General features: G+C 49.3%; 6 protein-coding genes across 6 annotated transcripts; all 6 read left to right on the top strand.

Moving 5' to 3' along the window:
• Nucleotides 1-1507: 1507 nt before the first annotated feature.
• On the top strand, nucleotides 1508-3022 carry N7519_006369 (PPIL4 family peptidylprolyl isomerase; the record flags this gene model as incomplete). Its single annotated transcript, XM_057293145.1, has 4 exons — nucleotides 1508-1587; nucleotides 1660-2360; nucleotides 2416-2612; nucleotides 2666-3022. 4 exons carry the CDS (start codon nucleotides 1508-1510, stop codon nucleotides 3020-3022), a joined length of 1335 nt encoding a protein of 444 aa, XP_057147956.1.
• A 389-nt stretch (nucleotides 3023-3411) lies between these two features.
• Nucleotides 3412-5063, top strand: N7519_006368 (UDP-N-acetylglucosamine diphosphorylase; the record flags this gene model as incomplete). Its single annotated transcript, XM_057293144.1, has 4 exons — nucleotides 3412-3709; nucleotides 3747-4126; nucleotides 4188-4922; nucleotides 4973-5063. The coding sequence occupies 4 exons, from the start codon at nucleotides 3412-3414 to the stop codon at nucleotides 5042-5044; spliced, it is 1485 nt and encodes a 494-aa protein (XP_057147955.1). The 3' UTR covers nucleotides 5045-5063.
• Nucleotides 5064-5886: 823 nt separating this feature from the next.
• On the top strand, nucleotides 5887-6918 carry gisB (putative zinc knuckle nucleic acid binding protein; the record flags this gene model as incomplete). Its single annotated transcript, XM_057293143.1, has 6 exons — nucleotides 5887-5941; nucleotides 5997-6032; nucleotides 6101-6112; nucleotides 6168-6209; nucleotides 6265-6387; nucleotides 6443-6918. The coding sequence occupies 6 exons, from the start codon at nucleotides 5887-5889 to the stop codon at nucleotides 6916-6918; spliced, it is 744 nt and encodes a 247-aa protein (XP_057147954.1).
• A 767-nt stretch (nucleotides 6919-7685) lies between these two features.
• Nucleotides 7686-10392, top strand: N7519_006366 (recombinase DMC1; the record flags this gene model as incomplete). The annotated part of the gene is made up of 8 exons (XM_057293142.1): nucleotides 7686-7727; nucleotides 7800-7892; nucleotides 7977-8176; nucleotides 8236-8663; nucleotides 8729-8751; nucleotides 8804-8966; nucleotides 9532-10322; nucleotides 10384-10392. 8 exons carry the CDS (start codon nucleotides 7686-7688, stop codon nucleotides 10390-10392), a joined length of 1749 nt encoding a protein of 582 aa, XP_057147953.1.
• Nucleotides 10393-11079: 687 nt separating this feature from the next.
• N7519_006365 (general transcription factor IIH subunit TFB6 family) lies at nucleotides 11080-12074 on the top strand (the record flags this gene model as incomplete). Its single annotated transcript, XM_057293141.1, has 2 exons — nucleotides 11080-11467; nucleotides 11608-12074. The coding sequence occupies 2 exons, from the start codon at nucleotides 11080-11082 to the stop codon at nucleotides 12072-12074; spliced, it is 855 nt and encodes a 284-aa protein (XP_057147952.1).
• Nucleotides 12075-14560: 2486 nt separating this feature from the next.
• Nucleotides 14561-15726, top strand: N7519_006364 (uncharacterized protein; the record flags this gene model as incomplete). Its single annotated transcript, XM_057293140.1, has 2 exons — nucleotides 14561-14843; nucleotides 15644-15726. Coding segments are annotated over 2 exons (366 nt in total), but the record flags the coding sequence as incomplete, so codon positions are not given.
• Between the last annotated feature and the right edge of the window lie 27 nt (nucleotides 15727-15753).

Raw genomic sequence — 15753 nt, 5'->3', positions numbered from 1 at the left:
AGTCCATAAAATGAGGATAGTATACTCCGTACTTGGTATGAAATTAGTTCGGACATACCAAATCTCGACGCTAAAGGCTAAAAGGGGGAATCTAGAAGTGCCGAGATGCATGAACTTCTGGGATACTTAACAAGGTTCACACATTGGAGCTACCTAGGTAATGTGGAGAGAAAGTGGATTCGTTACAGGTATGACACGGGCAAAAAGAATTAGAAGTTCTCCATTGGTATAAACTCTCTTTCCAATGTACTCAGTACACATACTACCACCTGAAGACATTCGGACAGAGACGAGAGACATGAAAGAGAAACCAAAACAGTGGGGAAGGCAAAGTCTAGGTCTCAAATACAAATCTAGACCTCATGGAGTCTGGAGGTATTTAGACAAGTTCCGGCAGTTCAAGGTTTGACGATGCACGACATCCCGGGGGGAAGTAGGAATTGCGAATTTAAGAGTCAGGAGAAACAAGCCCTGGAGAGCCAAGCCAGCTGACTCTGAGTTGACTCGCCAGGAACACATGTTGGGATTGAGACTGGCTTTTGTTGCAGACGATACGGTGGAGGCAACCCCTGGCTGCTGACCGAAGCTCCCTCCAGAAGCCGAGAGGGCAAAGAGGCTCAGGATTGATCATATTCCCATCCCACGTGTATGGCTCTTTTTCAAGAAGTTAGTGTGTGGTGATGATGATACCCGTTGGAATCCTGCTGCAGGAGGCCGTCCGTTTCCCCTTCCCAACGTTTCTGTTGTGGAACGGCTCACGGGGCAAAGATGGTACTGTCCAAGCAAAGGAGGACAGGAGGACCGTGTACCTCCAGAGCTGCGAGACGGTGCTTTGATCTTAGTGGGGAGAGAAGACGAAACAGTACTGTGGCTTGGTCTCCAAGGATTTGACCAGTGACAATCAGTCACTCTCGGACTTCTGCCAAGAGATGCTTCTTTTGGCTGGGCCTGCTGCTGCATGAGGGATATAAGCACACAAACAGTTCAAACTTGGAATCCCTGGGTCGATCAAGGCCCTTAATAAGATCCGCTGCACGTCGATCTCAAAAGCGTAAGGTTATATCCATTATGTCCAACGGGGGCATTCGGAAGATATGCCGCTCGATTGGCAAGCACCGTTTCACAAGTCTCCCGGGTCGAACATCCGGAGAGCCCTAGAGCTGTTGCGCAGCACGTACCCATAGATTCGTGGAAGATCCTTTTGTGTGTTAAAAGAAATGTAAAAATAGGAAGAATAGGGAGAATAGGGAGAAAAGTGAGAAAAGGGAAAAGAAGAAGAAAAAGAAAAACACGAAGAGGCTCAGTTCCCTCAGTTCCCTCCGGTTGGGGATCCCCGCGGGCGGTGATTGGTCGAAGCTTCGGTGATCTTCTCGCATTTCGCATTTCCCGGACTTTCACATTCGCTCTGTCTCTCTGTCTCTCTGTGTCTACCTACCTCCCTCTTATTACCAAAGTGTTTGTCCTAGGTCGACCAAGCGCCTAATTCGGTGTATCGCGATTCCCCGCCATGAGCGCGCTTTTAGAGACCTCCCTGGGCGACATTGTAATCGACCTGTTGGTCGATGATGCACCCAAAGCGTGTGACAAGTGAGTGGCTCCATTCCTTGGCTTTCCCAGTCTGCTGAAACCTGAAACTAAGCTCATTTTGTGTGCTTTTAGCTTTTTGAAGCTATGCAAGCTCAAGTACTACAATTTCTCGCCCGTCCACAGCGTCCAAAAGAACTTCACCTTCCAGACTGGCGACCCGCTCGGTCCTGACGCACCCGAGAGCGATGGAGGTTCTTCAGTATGGGGTCTGCTGGATGGACCGTCGAAAAGAACATTTCCACTCGAGGTGTCGCGCAAGTTGAAACACCTGGAGCGCGGCACGGTGAGCATGGCCACGGTACCGGCCAAGAACGACCCCGACCAACGGTTAGCCGCCAGTCAATTCATCATTACACTTGGAGACAATCTGGATTATTTAGATGGCAAGGCCGTGATTTTTGGCAAGGTCGTTGAGGGCTTCGATGTCCTGGACAAAATCAATGAATCATTTATTGACGACCGAGGTCGACCGCTGAAGGATATTCGCATTCGTCACACCACTGTCCTTGACGATCCCTTCGATGACCCGCCAAATCTGGTTGAACCGCCTGAAAGCCCGGTTCCTTCCAAAGCCCAATTGGCCACGGTCAGAATCGCAGACGATGAGGACTTGGATGATGATATGGATGAAGAGGCTATGGACAAGCTACGTCGCGAGCGTGAGGCTCGCGCGCAAGCGCTGACATTGGAGATGGTGGGAGATCTGCCATTCGCCGATGTCAAGCCACCAGAGAATATTCTTTTCGTTTGCAAGCTCAACCCAGTCACACAAGGTTTGTCGCGTTCTATTCCCCCACAGAACCGTGGGATTGTGCTAACCAATGCTAGATGAGGATCTGAATCTTATTTTCAGCCGCTTTGGAACAATCTTGTCTTGCGAGGTCATTCGGGACAAGCGCACCGGTGACAGTCTACAATATGCCTTTATTGAATTCGAGGAACAGAAGGATTGTGAACAGGCCTATTTCAAGATGCAGGGTGTCTTAATTGATGATCACCGGATCCACGTGGATTTCTCACAGAGTGTAAGACCTTTATCACCCCCTATTACCTGGACCGATAGGCTAATATATCCTAGGTGTCCAAATTATCCGAAAGCTGGCGCAATTCTACCGTCACCAAGCGCCGACAGAGAGGTGGATTTGGTGGTGTTGCAGACCTTGAAGCGAAACGTCAGTATCGAGAGGTGGATGATACGCCTCTAGATGAGGATGATGCCAGGTATGTATTTGACAAGCGAAACAAGGACAGGGCTCCACGGGAGGCCCCGTCAGATCGCACTCGAGTTCGTCGGGATCGAGGGAGTCGAAGCCCCCGTCGAGATGGACGGGATCGATACCGTCGTCGATCCTATAGTCGAAGTCCACAACGGGATTCACGAAGGGATTCACGGAAAGATTCAAGGAGAGACCGGGGCTACCGTGAGCGACGATAGTATTCAGATATCCCCTATTCTCGAATAAATACGGTGTAGTCTTAACATATCCACTCGACTTCGCCCCTTAGCAGGCCAAGGCCCCGCTTTGACTAGTGTAATAAATCCCAGTGGGCAGGTCTCACTCGGCACTCGCGAGCCACTTTCTTGTATGGACAACTCGTTATTATTCGTCTTTGCAGATCCCTAAAAATAAACTGAAGCCCACTAGGTTCCTAATAGTCTGAGATATATTAGTGTGGCGTGCACTTTTAAGGTGTAACTTAAGTACTTAATCAGCTTCGAGCTTCACCCCACGTTTTTTTATTTTTATTTACTTCTCTTTCCTCTTCTCCCTTCTCCCCAATTTATCTCTCCTCGTTTCTCTATCTCTAAAAAACATTTTCACAATGGCAGGTGTAATCAAAGATGCTGTCTCCAATGTCCTTGGAAAACTCCAGGGCACTGCTCCAGAGGTTCCCCGTGAACCCTCAGTGGAGGAGTTCCAAGCACTGCAGAAGAAGTACACAGACGCTGGACAAGGCCATGTCTTTGCCTTTGTCGAGGAATTGACCACTGTCGAGAAGTCACAGCTCTTCCACCAGCTGTCCAACTTTGACCCCACTCGGATCAACGAGCTGGCCGACAAGGCCCTCAACCCTCCTCCCGCCGAGCAAGGGGCCGTGACCCTCGAGCCCCTCCCCCGAAGTCGCCACTGCCTCCATCCTCGATTCCGACCCCTCAGATATCCAGAAATGGTACGAATCCGGCCTGAAGGAGGTCGCGGCGAACAAGGTGGCCGTGGTCTTGATGGCTGGCGGGCAGGGTACCCGGCTCGGCAGCTCTGCCCCCAAGGGCTGCTTTGACATTGGTCTGTTGAGCGAGAAATCGCTGTTTCAGCTACAGGCTCAGCGTATTCTCAAGCTGCAGTCTCTCATCGGTGGTCAGAACGTGGTCATCCCCTGGTACATCATGACCAGTGGGCCTACCCGCAAACCCACGGAGGAGTTCTTTGAGAAGAACAACTACTTCGGTCTGGACAAGAGCAATGTTATGATCTTCGAGCAGGGTGTTCTGCCTTGTATCTCCAATGACGGCAAGATTCTGCTCGAGACCAAGGGCAAGGTATGTAGTATACGTAGCTCAAAACATGTGTGGGAACAGATCTGTTGACCCCTGAATATAGGCCGCCGTGGCTCCCGATGGAAACGGTGGCATCTACCAGGCCCTCGTGGTCTCCGGTGTGCGGGAGGACATGCGCCGCCGTGGCATCCAACACATCCACCTCTACGGAGTGGACAACTGCCTGGTCAAGGTAGCGGACCCAGTATTCATTGGCTTTGCAGCCTCTAAGAACGTCGACATCGCGACCAAGGTGGTGCGCAAGCGCAACGCTACCGAGTCCGTCGGCCTGATCCTGTTGAAGAACGGCAAGCCCGACGTGGTCGAGTACTCTGAGATTGACAAGGAGACTGCCGAGGCCAAGGACCCCAAGCAGCCCGATGTCCTCAAGTACCGTGCCGCCAACATCGTCAACCACTACTACTCCTTCCGGTTCCTCGAGTCGATCGAGAACTGGGCGCACCAGCTGCCCCACCACGTGGCGCGCAAGAAGATCGCCTGTGTCGATGCCGAGTCCGGTAACGTCGTCAAGCCCGAGAAGCCTAACGGCATCAAGCTGGAGCAGTTCGTCTTCGATGTGTTCCCCATGACGCCTCTGGAGAAGTTCGCTTCCCTTGAGGTGCACCGTCACGACGAGTTCTCGCCTTTGAAGAACGCCCGCGGCACTGGCGAGGACGACCCTGACACCAGCCGCGCTGATATCATGGCCCAAGGTCAGCGATGGGTTGAGGCTGCTGGTGGTATTGTTATTACGGATGGCGAGGCCGTTGGTGTTGAAGTTTCTCCTCTGATCAGCTACGTATGTCTCTTCTATCTCCCTCTTGATTCCTCAACTAACATCCATTGCAGGGCGGTGAAAACCTGGAATTCCTCAAGGGACGGGAGATTAAGGCACCGGCCATCCTGGAGCGGGAAGAGTAGATTAGATGTCTAACCAGTCGGATCTTGGATCTCTTGGAACGAAGAAATGAATTGCATTGTGACACTTTTTGGGGAATGGATCTACTGTAGGAATGTAGGGGTAAGGAATTCAAATACATATGTATCATTCATAATAGAGTACATATATGTAGGTAAGATATAGAATACCTCCAGGGCTAAATGTATGTAGAACAGTAAATAAACGCCTTACGCAATACGGAAAAGCCCGGGAGCTAAAGCCGTTTGACGAGTTTGTCCTTTTTCCACTTTTCCTCTCTTCTTTGTGTGCTTTCTCTTTGGAGTTGAGTGAGGTTATTGAGGTTGTTGAGAGTGAGTTATTTCCATTTCTTCTTTTTCTATCTCTTGTTGTTTTTGCTTTTTTTTTTTTTCTGTGTGGTTCCTTCATGTCCCACTTTTTCGAGTGGGCTGTCAGAACGTGCCTACTTTTCTCCAAAGGTTCTCAAAAAGCTGACCAAAAGGGTTATAGATTTTGACAAGGATCTGAAAGAGTTACTGTGAGGGTGAGTGAGATAGTGGTTTCGCATTTCGCATTTCGCATTGCGCCGTTCGAGCTCGTGCTCTCCCCGCCGATCTACGTCTTCCCCTCTTTCGCTTGAAATTCTTGAGTTCGCAGCCGATGCGATTGTGCTGGACTCGGACAACGTCGGATATATACGCTGGAATTGGAGCCAAAGCAACAGGAGTCAAAGCAATAGACATATTGTTATCACGCAAAATTCGACAATCCCGGCAATGGAGGGGAAGACGCTGCTTATCGACGGAGCTATATCAACCATAACCCCAGCACCGGGCTGACTTGCGATGGATAGATTATCGCCAGAATGATGTTGTCTCGTCGCGCATGCTACAAGTGTGGCACTATTGGCCACTATGCTGGTTAGTATAGCTGGAAGAGCTTGGTATATCTGGGGTCGAACTAATTCCTCGATAGAGGTCTGCTCTTCCACCGAGCGTCTCTGCTACAACTGTACGTGAATATCTCCCCGAGAGGTCGTACTCTTATCTTACTGGGTGCTAATTCATCTCATCTCACAGGCAAGCAGCCCGGTATGTTCGATCATGAGTCATAGTACTCAAAACAAGCTTCTAAGTCATCATATAGGCCACGAGTCGAGCGCCTGCCCTCTGCCCCGTACCACCGAGAGTAAGCGATCACTCGATATCAACCCCCTCCATTACAGTCCGTTAACACCATCCAGCCAAGCAGTGCTACAACTGCCAGGGCCTCGGGCACGTCCAGGCTGACTGCCCCACCCTGCGCCTGAACGGCGGTGCCAACGGCCGCTGCTACAACTGCAACCAGCCCGGCCACCTTGCCGTAAGTTTACGACCAAGCCCAGGTCTTGGACCTCGAACCAGTCACTAACCTCACTCCAGCGCAACTGCACCAACCCCACTGCTCCCGGAGCTGGTGCTCCCCTACCGGTCCCGCCGCTGGTCGCGGTGCCGGTGCTCGCGGCGGTTTCCAGGGTGGATTCCGCGGTGGATTCAGCGGCTACCCCCGCGCCGCAACCTGCTACAAGTGCGGTGGTCCCAACCACTTCGCCCGTGACTGCCAGGCTCAGGCCATGAAGTGCTACGCCTGCGGCAAGCTCGGCCACATCTCGCGTGACTGCACCGCGCCTAACGGTGGCCCCCTCAGCTCCGCCGGTAAGGTCTGCTACAAGTGCGCCCAGGCTGGCCACATCTCCCGCGACTGCCCTACCAACGAGGGTGCCGCTGCTCCTGTTGCTGCCGTTGACGCTGCCCCCGTTGCCGCTGTCCCCGTCGTCGCGTCTGCCCCTGCTGTGGTCGCTGTTGAGACTACCTCTGATACTGTCCCTGCTGCGGCTCCTACTCCTGCCGTCGCTTAAGTGTGTTCAGTCCTGTCTCTCCACTATGCATCCGCCATTGGAGGAATGCCTGGAGTTCCTTTTCTTCCTTGATTCTGTATTACGGTCACTTTCCCTACACCTCGATCGGTCTCTTCTCTCCGCCATTTCTTCCTTTGCATATATTTAAATCACCCCCTCTGTTTTTGGGAACGGGGTCTGGTTCTGGACCTTAAAAAAAAAACAACTTTTGATTTCCCTTTTTCACCCCCTTTGGAACTTGTTCTTTTTTACTTAACTTTTTTTTATCACCCTATCATGTATACGACGAACAAACAGAAAAAGTTTTTTTTGGTTTTGTTTTTCGCGAATTCACCCTCGACTTGACTTTCAAGTCTTACGATTGGCGTCTGTTGTCTATTCTCATGGATTATCTTTCTTGGTTTTCAATCGACTCTTGGTTGCGGTTTCCCTGAATGGGGCCAAGGAGAGAACGAGGAGATGAAGTGTGGCAATGAGAGGATATGTTGAAGCTGAGGGGAATTAGATTCGGGGACCGTTGCAACTATGTGGAAAGAGGACTTCCAGATGGGAAGAGTCCTGAGAACATTTCGAGAGTCTAAAAAAGATATATCTCAATCATCTGCTTCTTGTAGTGTATAGATGCGGTGTGCAGTGCTTGGTAACAGTCTGAACCCGTGACCTTGAACAGCCAGGTCGAGTCGAGTCTCCCTTCACATCTCTTGTTCCCTCTACACTCTCCCCCATCAGTCATCTTCACATAGCCATCTCCAATTGATCCCATCAAGATGCCGGGCTCCGTTGGAAGTGATGAATTCGACGATGATGAGGTACAATTAATCCCCCAACCCCACGCGCGTCCGAGAGCTGCCAATCTGACCAGTGAATGACTACAATTGCAGAACTTCATTCTAGATATCGACAGCATCCAAGCCCATGGCATTGGCGCAGCTGACATCACCAAGCTGAAGGCTAACGGGTTTTATACCATTGCTGTCAGTGCCTTAACCCTAATCACCTCATCCCCAAGCGCAGTCCAGACCCATGCCATCTCCCGACAAACCTAACCACTCATCCAGTCCGTTCACGGCGCCACCCGCAAAACTCTCTTGAAAATCAAAGGATTCAGCGAAGTCAAGGTCGAGAAAGTCAAAGAAGCAATTCAGAAATGTCTTCCCACAGCATCGGGTTTCATCACAGCAATGGAACTCCACCACCAGCGCAAGAAAGTCGTCCGCATCTCAACCGGCAGCAAGCAATTTGACGCAATCCTGAACGGGTGAGTACAATACCGGTTAAAAACATAAAGGCCATTCAAACCAATCTAACACCACGCAGTGGCTTTCAAAGTATGAGCATCAGCGAAGTCTTCGGTGAATTTCGCTGCGGCAAAACACAATTATCACACACGATGTCCGTAGTCGCGCAACTACCCAAAGAACTAGGCGGTGCAGCCGGCAGAGTCGCCTACATCGACACAGAGGGCACGTTCCGGCCCGAGCGCATTGCTCAAATCGCAGAACGGTTCGGGCTTGATCCCGATACCGCGCAGGAGAATATTTCCTATGCGCGCGCGCTAAACAGCGAGCACCAGCTCGAGTTGCTGAATACGCTTTCTCAGGCATTTGTGGGTGGCGAGTATCGGTTGCTTGTTATTGATAGCATCATGAACTGTTTTCGGGTTGATTATTGTGGACGTGGGGAATTGGCGGATCGTCAGCAGAAGTTGAATCAGTTTTTGATGAAACTGGCCCATATGGCGGAAGGTGAGATTTATTGTTCTGTGCTGTTGGTGTTTTGGTTGCTTAGGCTGATTTGATTTGACTTGCAGAATTTAACGTCTGTGTCTTGATGGTGAGTGCGATCTTGTATGTTTCGAGTTTTTGTGGCTCACACTTCGGTTCAGACAAACCAGGTCCAGAGTGACCCTGGTGCTAGTGCTCTCTTCGCTGGAGCTGATGGTCGCAAGCCAGTTGGTGGACATGTTCTTGCTCATGCTTCCACTACTCGTGTGCTCCTTCGGAAGGGTCGGGGTGATGAGCGAGTTGCCAAGATTCAGGATTCTCCCGGTGAGTAATTCGATCTATTCTGGGGCGTAACACTGCTCTGACTCCTTCTAAGACTGCGCTGAACGTGAAGCAATCTATGTTATTACCAATGGCGGGATCAATGATCCTGAGAAGGCTTGAAGGTGGTGCGGTCGAGATACATCGATCTTGGGAGAAATGCTCTGCAATCACGATTTTCATGATGTACCAGGTTTGATGCTGCGATATTATTATACCCATTAGTCAATTTATACCATCCATGGATAGATAATAGGTTATAATACCAAACAGTCCAAGTGATATTTGTTGATGTATGTTGTAGTCGAAGCCCTAACTATGAAATTCACCGCCTACACCACCGCTCTGACAACCCGGCAAAATTCTGTGCCAAGAGCAAAACTGCAGAAAAAGTTCAGCCCAATCAACGCAACAGTCCAGGAATCCAACCTCCATTCAAAATGAAGAGCGAATCCGTGCAGGTAGAAGGGTACACCACCCTCCCCCCTGCAGCTCCCAACAACCCCGCTCTTCCCTTATCCCGCAACACACTACCTCTACCTCCGACCACACGAGCCCCAAATCCCAGACCCAGATTCCACCCGCTCCCTCTTCCTCGTCAACGTCCCAATCGACACCACAGAAGCCCACCTCCGCCACCTCTTCGGCACACAACTTGCCGCAGGCCGTGTAGAAAGAGTCCAATTCGAAGATGTGCAGACCAAAAAGCGCGCAGCGGCAGCAACCACAGAAACAAACCTAACCCAATCCAAAAAGAAGCGCAAGCGCGTAACCGCCGACGAATTCGAACGCTACCTAGACGACATCAACCTCCCATCAACCTGGGACCGCAAACTCCAAAAGAGCGGCGCCCACGCAGTCGTCATCTTCGCCGACAAGCCCAGCATGGAAACCAGCCTGAAAGCTGCCACCAAGGCCTCCAAGCGCGGCACCACCATCGTCTGGGGCGACGGCCTACCGACAGACCGCATTCCAGCCCTCGGATTGAATCGGTACGTTGCGCACGAGCGCATGCAGTTCCCCGATCGGGGCACGCTGCTGCGGACCGTGAATGAGTTCATGACTACGTTTACTCAGGTGTCTGAGGCGCGCAAGCGCGAGGATCACAAGCGTCTTGCTGTACCGGATGAGGATGGATTCGTTACTGTTTCGCATGGACCGAAATTGAATTCTGTGGCGAGGGAGGAGGAGATGAGGGAGCTTGTTGAGAAGCAGAAGAAGAAGGCTGAGGGACTTGAGGACTTCTATCGGTTCCAGTCTCGGGAGAAGAGGAAGGAGAGACAGAATCAGCTGCTTAGGCGCTTTGATGAGGATAAGAAGAAGTTGGCGGAGATTAAGGCCCGGAAGGGGAAGATTCGAGTAAGTTTTCTCTCTCACTTGTTCGGTTGGTCTTTGGGAGTGGTGCTGACTTTTTATGTAGCCTGAATGATCTGGTGCATGATAGCATGGCGTTCTGGGTGTCTTTTTTCGCTGGCAGGATAAAAGGTTCGAGGTGGTGTCCCATGTACATGTGAGTTTTTGCTTTTCGTTCTTCTTGTTATGTTCGCTCCGAGGATGATCACGCTGGGGCCATAGTAGCGAAACGCGCTTTGCCCGCTGTTATGCCATGACTGCAAACACCAGCATATTCATATCTTCTCGCCTTCTGAACTGGAGTTTATACATAACTTGTTGGAATTTTTTTTTTTTTACTTCTTGGTATTGCATCTGCTAATTGCGCTTCAAGTTAGGTTAGACACATACATATATGTTATCTCAATATCACTAGTTATGATTCAACTATATATATGTGTAGTTCAAATTGACCTCCGTAGCCTTTGAACCCGTAGATGCCTCTGATTCCGGATATCCCGCACAGACCAACGCTTGGCATTACATCCCACCTCTGGAGAAACTGTACGTCTGACTATGGATGGGATTAATAGCTCCGCCAAAGTTTAGAACGGATCGAGAATATCAAGAGTGCAGTGGCTACAGTGAGCTGCGTTATGTGATACTACTCTGGGCTAAATCACATTCCCTAAGCGCCTGTGGCAAAGTGAGCTTCACGCGATATATCCTACACAATATATCCAGCAAAAACAGCCCTATATCAAAAGAAAGAAAAAACCTCAAGATGTCCCCCGCCTCAATCAAGGATGAGCAAGACAGCGACTCCGACTCCGATGTCGAGTTCGAGGATGTCCCAATGTCTCTCCCAAGCAGACCCAGGGACGAGACAGACATCGCAATAAGCATCCCCTCAACCCCGCGACCACAATGGACTCCAACTCTATCACTCCCGCAACAGCGAAACCAACCAATTCCGTCGGGCTCCGAGGAAGAGACCCAGCTCCGAGGCCAAATCAGCACCGGTATAGAGAGAGTCACGTATCGCAAAATGAAATCCGACATGGGCATGGATGCACCGGATACGCCCGCTTCGGAACGCAGGTATGAGAGCTTCAAAGAGCTCGCTGCGGATGTGGAGGGTCTGATTGATACGCTCTGGGCGTCGGCAACACGTGAGTTTAATGTCTTATACATGCACTATGTTGTAGAAGTGAAGATTATATATTGCTATATATTATCTTTACTATCGTCCTTTCTTTTCATTTCCTTTATCGTCTTATTCTTACATGTATACCCTACTAACTCCACACAGCGGCAATCCAAACCGAAGCCCTCATAACCCTAGCAGGGCTAACCCAGACCTCCCTGCCAGCTTTCCCTTTCGATGCCCCACCAACCCTAAACATCTTCCACAAACTCGACTCTGTCTTCGCAGCGTTGTGTACAAGCACACACCCACTTACCGGCGCCACTCTCCCAGGCGCACGGTCCGGCCAGTCTCTCGTGACAGAGACGCAGAAAGTGCGGATCCGGAGTCTGGCGGAGAGAACTAGACATCAAGTCTTTTCTTGTTTGGCGAAGTCGAATGACAGAGGTAATGCCGCTGCTGTTAGTGCCAATGGTTATGGTTATGGGGATGACGAGGATGAGGAGAGTGGCGATGACGTCGATGAGCCGTGGATGTTGGAGGCTACGCGGGTTTACGAGAAGAGTCTTATGTTGCTTGCGGAGCAGGATCCTTCGGGCGAAGCTGGGATGGATGAGTTTAACTGTTTGTAATTGTATATTTTGTATTCTGTTGCCTGATGTATGTGTTTTGCCTATGCGGCTCCAACTATTAAATGTTGAAGAGGATATTTTTAGAACGGATCTCTCGCCATTACGTCGGTGTACATAGTCCAATTATACCTGACGAGGCAGACGCTCAGGCCACACACAAAATAGTAGCATAGTTCTGGGGAAAGAAAGTCCCACTCCGATTTGCATTCCATCTGTACATAGTAGTAGATATTTTACTTGATATTGGACTGATATCACTATGGATCCCGATATTTCTTCCAGAAACTTCTAGCTCATAATGAAAGAGAAAATCTGGACCGAAACATAAAAAACAAGAGCTAGTGGGGTCCAGGCAAAAAAATTGTCGAGATTATTAACTCGCAAATGCCGGCTGAATCGGTAACGAAGTATTTGGGTATACAGTAAGTGTTCCCGTACCTCGAATTCAGGTATCAGACACAGACAAGGCTGGCACTCTCTTTGGCCAGAATGGAGTGAACTAAGTGGATGTGAGCCCTGAAAGTGGGGGCCATTGGGGCCAGCTAGTGGCCTGGGGCTGCGCAGCTTGGGGGCTGCAATGACCAGTAGTATGTCAGAAGGGCTATGTTGTATAGTTTGGATGTACATCGTATACATATACGATGTAGTTGGTGATGCTTTGACCTTTTTCCTTCTCCACGTGAAAGCAAAGAATGTAGTAGGCCTGTTATGTTAAAAAGGGATACATATGTATATGTGTTTTGGATGATATTTCCGATGGCGGGAACAAGTTGCTTTGTTTCCATGGTTTGTGTAATTTATAATTGGGATTGGAATATGAGTCTGATTATATCTTGCTATAACCGAGCTATAGATACAACATATAGTGGGATGAGTTATGTACGTCGGAGCAGTCTATAGAGGTTAATTGGTTAGGGCTACTAATATGTACACCTTATTAACTCTAAAGGACTCCGTACATGGCCTCCCAGTCTGCCGTGTCTTACCATGCAAGGGTTGGATTAGCTTATTTCCATAGAGCAGAGGGGTTAGATCTGAAACCATCCCACTTTTATGAATATCATCCCTTGCAACCCCTTCCATTGAAATATATAATATGAGTACACAGTATAGTAGAAACTATGTCACTAGACCATGGTAATTCAATCTAAAAAACGCGTCGCGTACCGTGTAAAGTGGAATATGCAATGGAATGAAATCTCTGCTCGTAATTTCAATACGAGCGGCCCCCCAAGCCCGGCCAATAAGAACAGAAATCCGCATAAGAAGCCTCCCATGGTTCTGATGGAGCCTTCTTATTTTTCTTTCTCATTTCAAATGTTCTCTTTGACGGCTATTTTTCTGGTTTTCTTTCATGACCGGACATGCGCGGCTGATGTATCCTGGAATACGAAGGGGGCGAGGGAAACCATTTTGAGAAGTCCTTGCTTGCAGATTAGGGCAGTCTAGGACATGGATTAGAGAACCTTGCTTCGAGAAGACCGGGAGCTCTCTACTCCGTATGCTCTCTAGACCTTCAGCTTCAGGGCTGCAGCTAGACGGGTATCTGTCCTTGCTGTATTGTGGAAATAAGATTACCGTATGGGGCTGCTGGTTCCATGGTTCGGTGGCGTCTGTTCTCTTCCCAACGTTCTCCTTCTTACTACATCGCACTATGGATGTATGATATCGGACATAATTATGAACTCCCTACATTATCTATAATACATCCCTGGATATGCTAGAATAGCCCTAATGTCACATATAATATGAGATAGCAGATTCATTAGCCACTACATGTGAATATGTACCCAACAGGTACCTGATCCTGCTCCGCCTACGAGGTCCGTACTCCATACTCTTACTCAGCATATGACGATGTCCACCTCGGGAGAGGCCCACACAGACCTGATGGGTGGACAAGTCACATTGCGAGGACGGCGACAGGTCCTTGCAGATTTCATGCATTGGGGCTTCCTGCCCCTTGTTCTTCTGTCTTTCACCGAGATTTGTTCAGATTTTGATTAGAACTTTTTTTTTACTTTGACCTGCATGTTTGCTGTCTCCAAGCATACGGACGGACAGGTGGAGGAGCCGATTCTAAAATGATTAGGGTCGATCATCGGCAAAGAACTTTGGATGTAGACCTCGGGTCAGAGGCTATGATGTATCATCTTCAAATTCTCCCGGGCTTCCCGGGATCCTGGAACGATGAAGAATCTAGCAAGCCCCCGCATGACTGATATCATACAGCGTTGACAGGAATCTGGGGACTGATACTATATAAGTATTATGTACAATATCCGTAGGTGGATTATACATTGGGTCTGTACCTGCCTCAGATAAGAAAAGGGTTCTGATCGGAGGCAAGGCACTCTGCACTACCGGTTAAAGTGTACGACTATTAGATTTTGTACTATTGATGCTGATATATAAAATATATATATGTAAAGAGGTTTTATACCTATATACTACATATGTAGGATATTCTACCAACTACTACAGTAGTACTAGGACTACATATTTCTCTGGAACGGAACATACAATACCTTGTAATACCCATACCATACATCGACTCACGTAATACGTTTCCCACTTCCCCTCTCTCTTCATCTCGCGAGATTTCCAATTCTTCATTTTCTTCTTTTCCCCTCCTACCTTCCCCTCCCTTTTCTTATTGTTCGAAGATCTCGGTTTCAATTTTCTGTTTCAGTTATCGGGAGTTCTGCTTTTCCTCCCTTGTTGCCGATTACTCTTTTTTTGCCTCGCGCATTTCCAGTGTTTTCCCAGGTTTTCCTCGAATCTAGGTAAGTTGGTTTAAGTCTTTTCTGTCGCATATCGCATCTTGGCCCAAGCCTCTTTCATCATTTGAATGGAACCCGAATTTTGCCTCCCCCCATACATAACAACTGGCGCAGCGCGGCGCAAATTAGCCCTGAGATCGCAAGCTTCTTTGCAGGGTTCTCCACGATTTTAATATGGTGATTCGCCTACGGATCGATGCCTGCGCCTTGACCAGCACTTCGGGATAGCCGATTTATCTACCGGTCGCACACACCCCAACCTCAAAACCATCGCCAATGTGAGAAATCGGTCAGATCTAGATGCCCGAGTTGCTCGAAAATTATGTTGGATCGAGAGGGTGGACGGTCGCATTCGGACATCAAACCGGGACGACGGAAACGGCCGACGCATGATGATCGCCTAGCATCCGAGTGGAAACAAGTCATTTTTGTCTCGCGCATCCGAATTTCGCCCTTCGATTGTTCGTCTTCGGCCAATCCACCCTCCAATTATAGCTACCATCGTGAGATGCGATGCTGCCCGAAGCGCTGGTCTTGGCGATTTCCGGCACCACTTTTTGAGGCTCAGAATCATATATGCGCCTGAACAAACACCTGCCTGCAAATTGCTGCCTGCCCGGGGCTTTTTTTTTCCTTTTCCTTTTCCATGTCGTTTTATTCACTCGCATTGATTGATCGCCTTTGTCTGCTTTTCACTTCTCACTTCCTTTTCTTTACTTGCGCCTGTGCAGATCTGCTTCGATTTCAAATGAAGGTTGATATAATCTAACTTTATATCTTCACTAGCCTTTCACGCCCGTCTCTTTGCTTGGCTTCGTTACGACTTGATCTCACGCCGGTCTTTCCTTAACGACTCCACGAAGTTCTAGTCGCTCAGCCATCTTATATTCTTACGT

The sequence above is a fragment of the Penicillium mononematosum genome (assembly GCF_028829835.1).
Source record: "Penicillium mononematosum strain IBT 11891 chromosome Unknown utg000003l:1.0-8172316.0:1.0-8177699.0, whole genome shotgun sequence".
NCBI lineage: Eukaryota > Fungi > Ascomycota > Eurotiomycetes > Eurotiales > Aspergillaceae > Penicillium > Penicillium mononematosum.
This window is presented reverse-complemented; position numbering and strand designations above follow the sequence as displayed.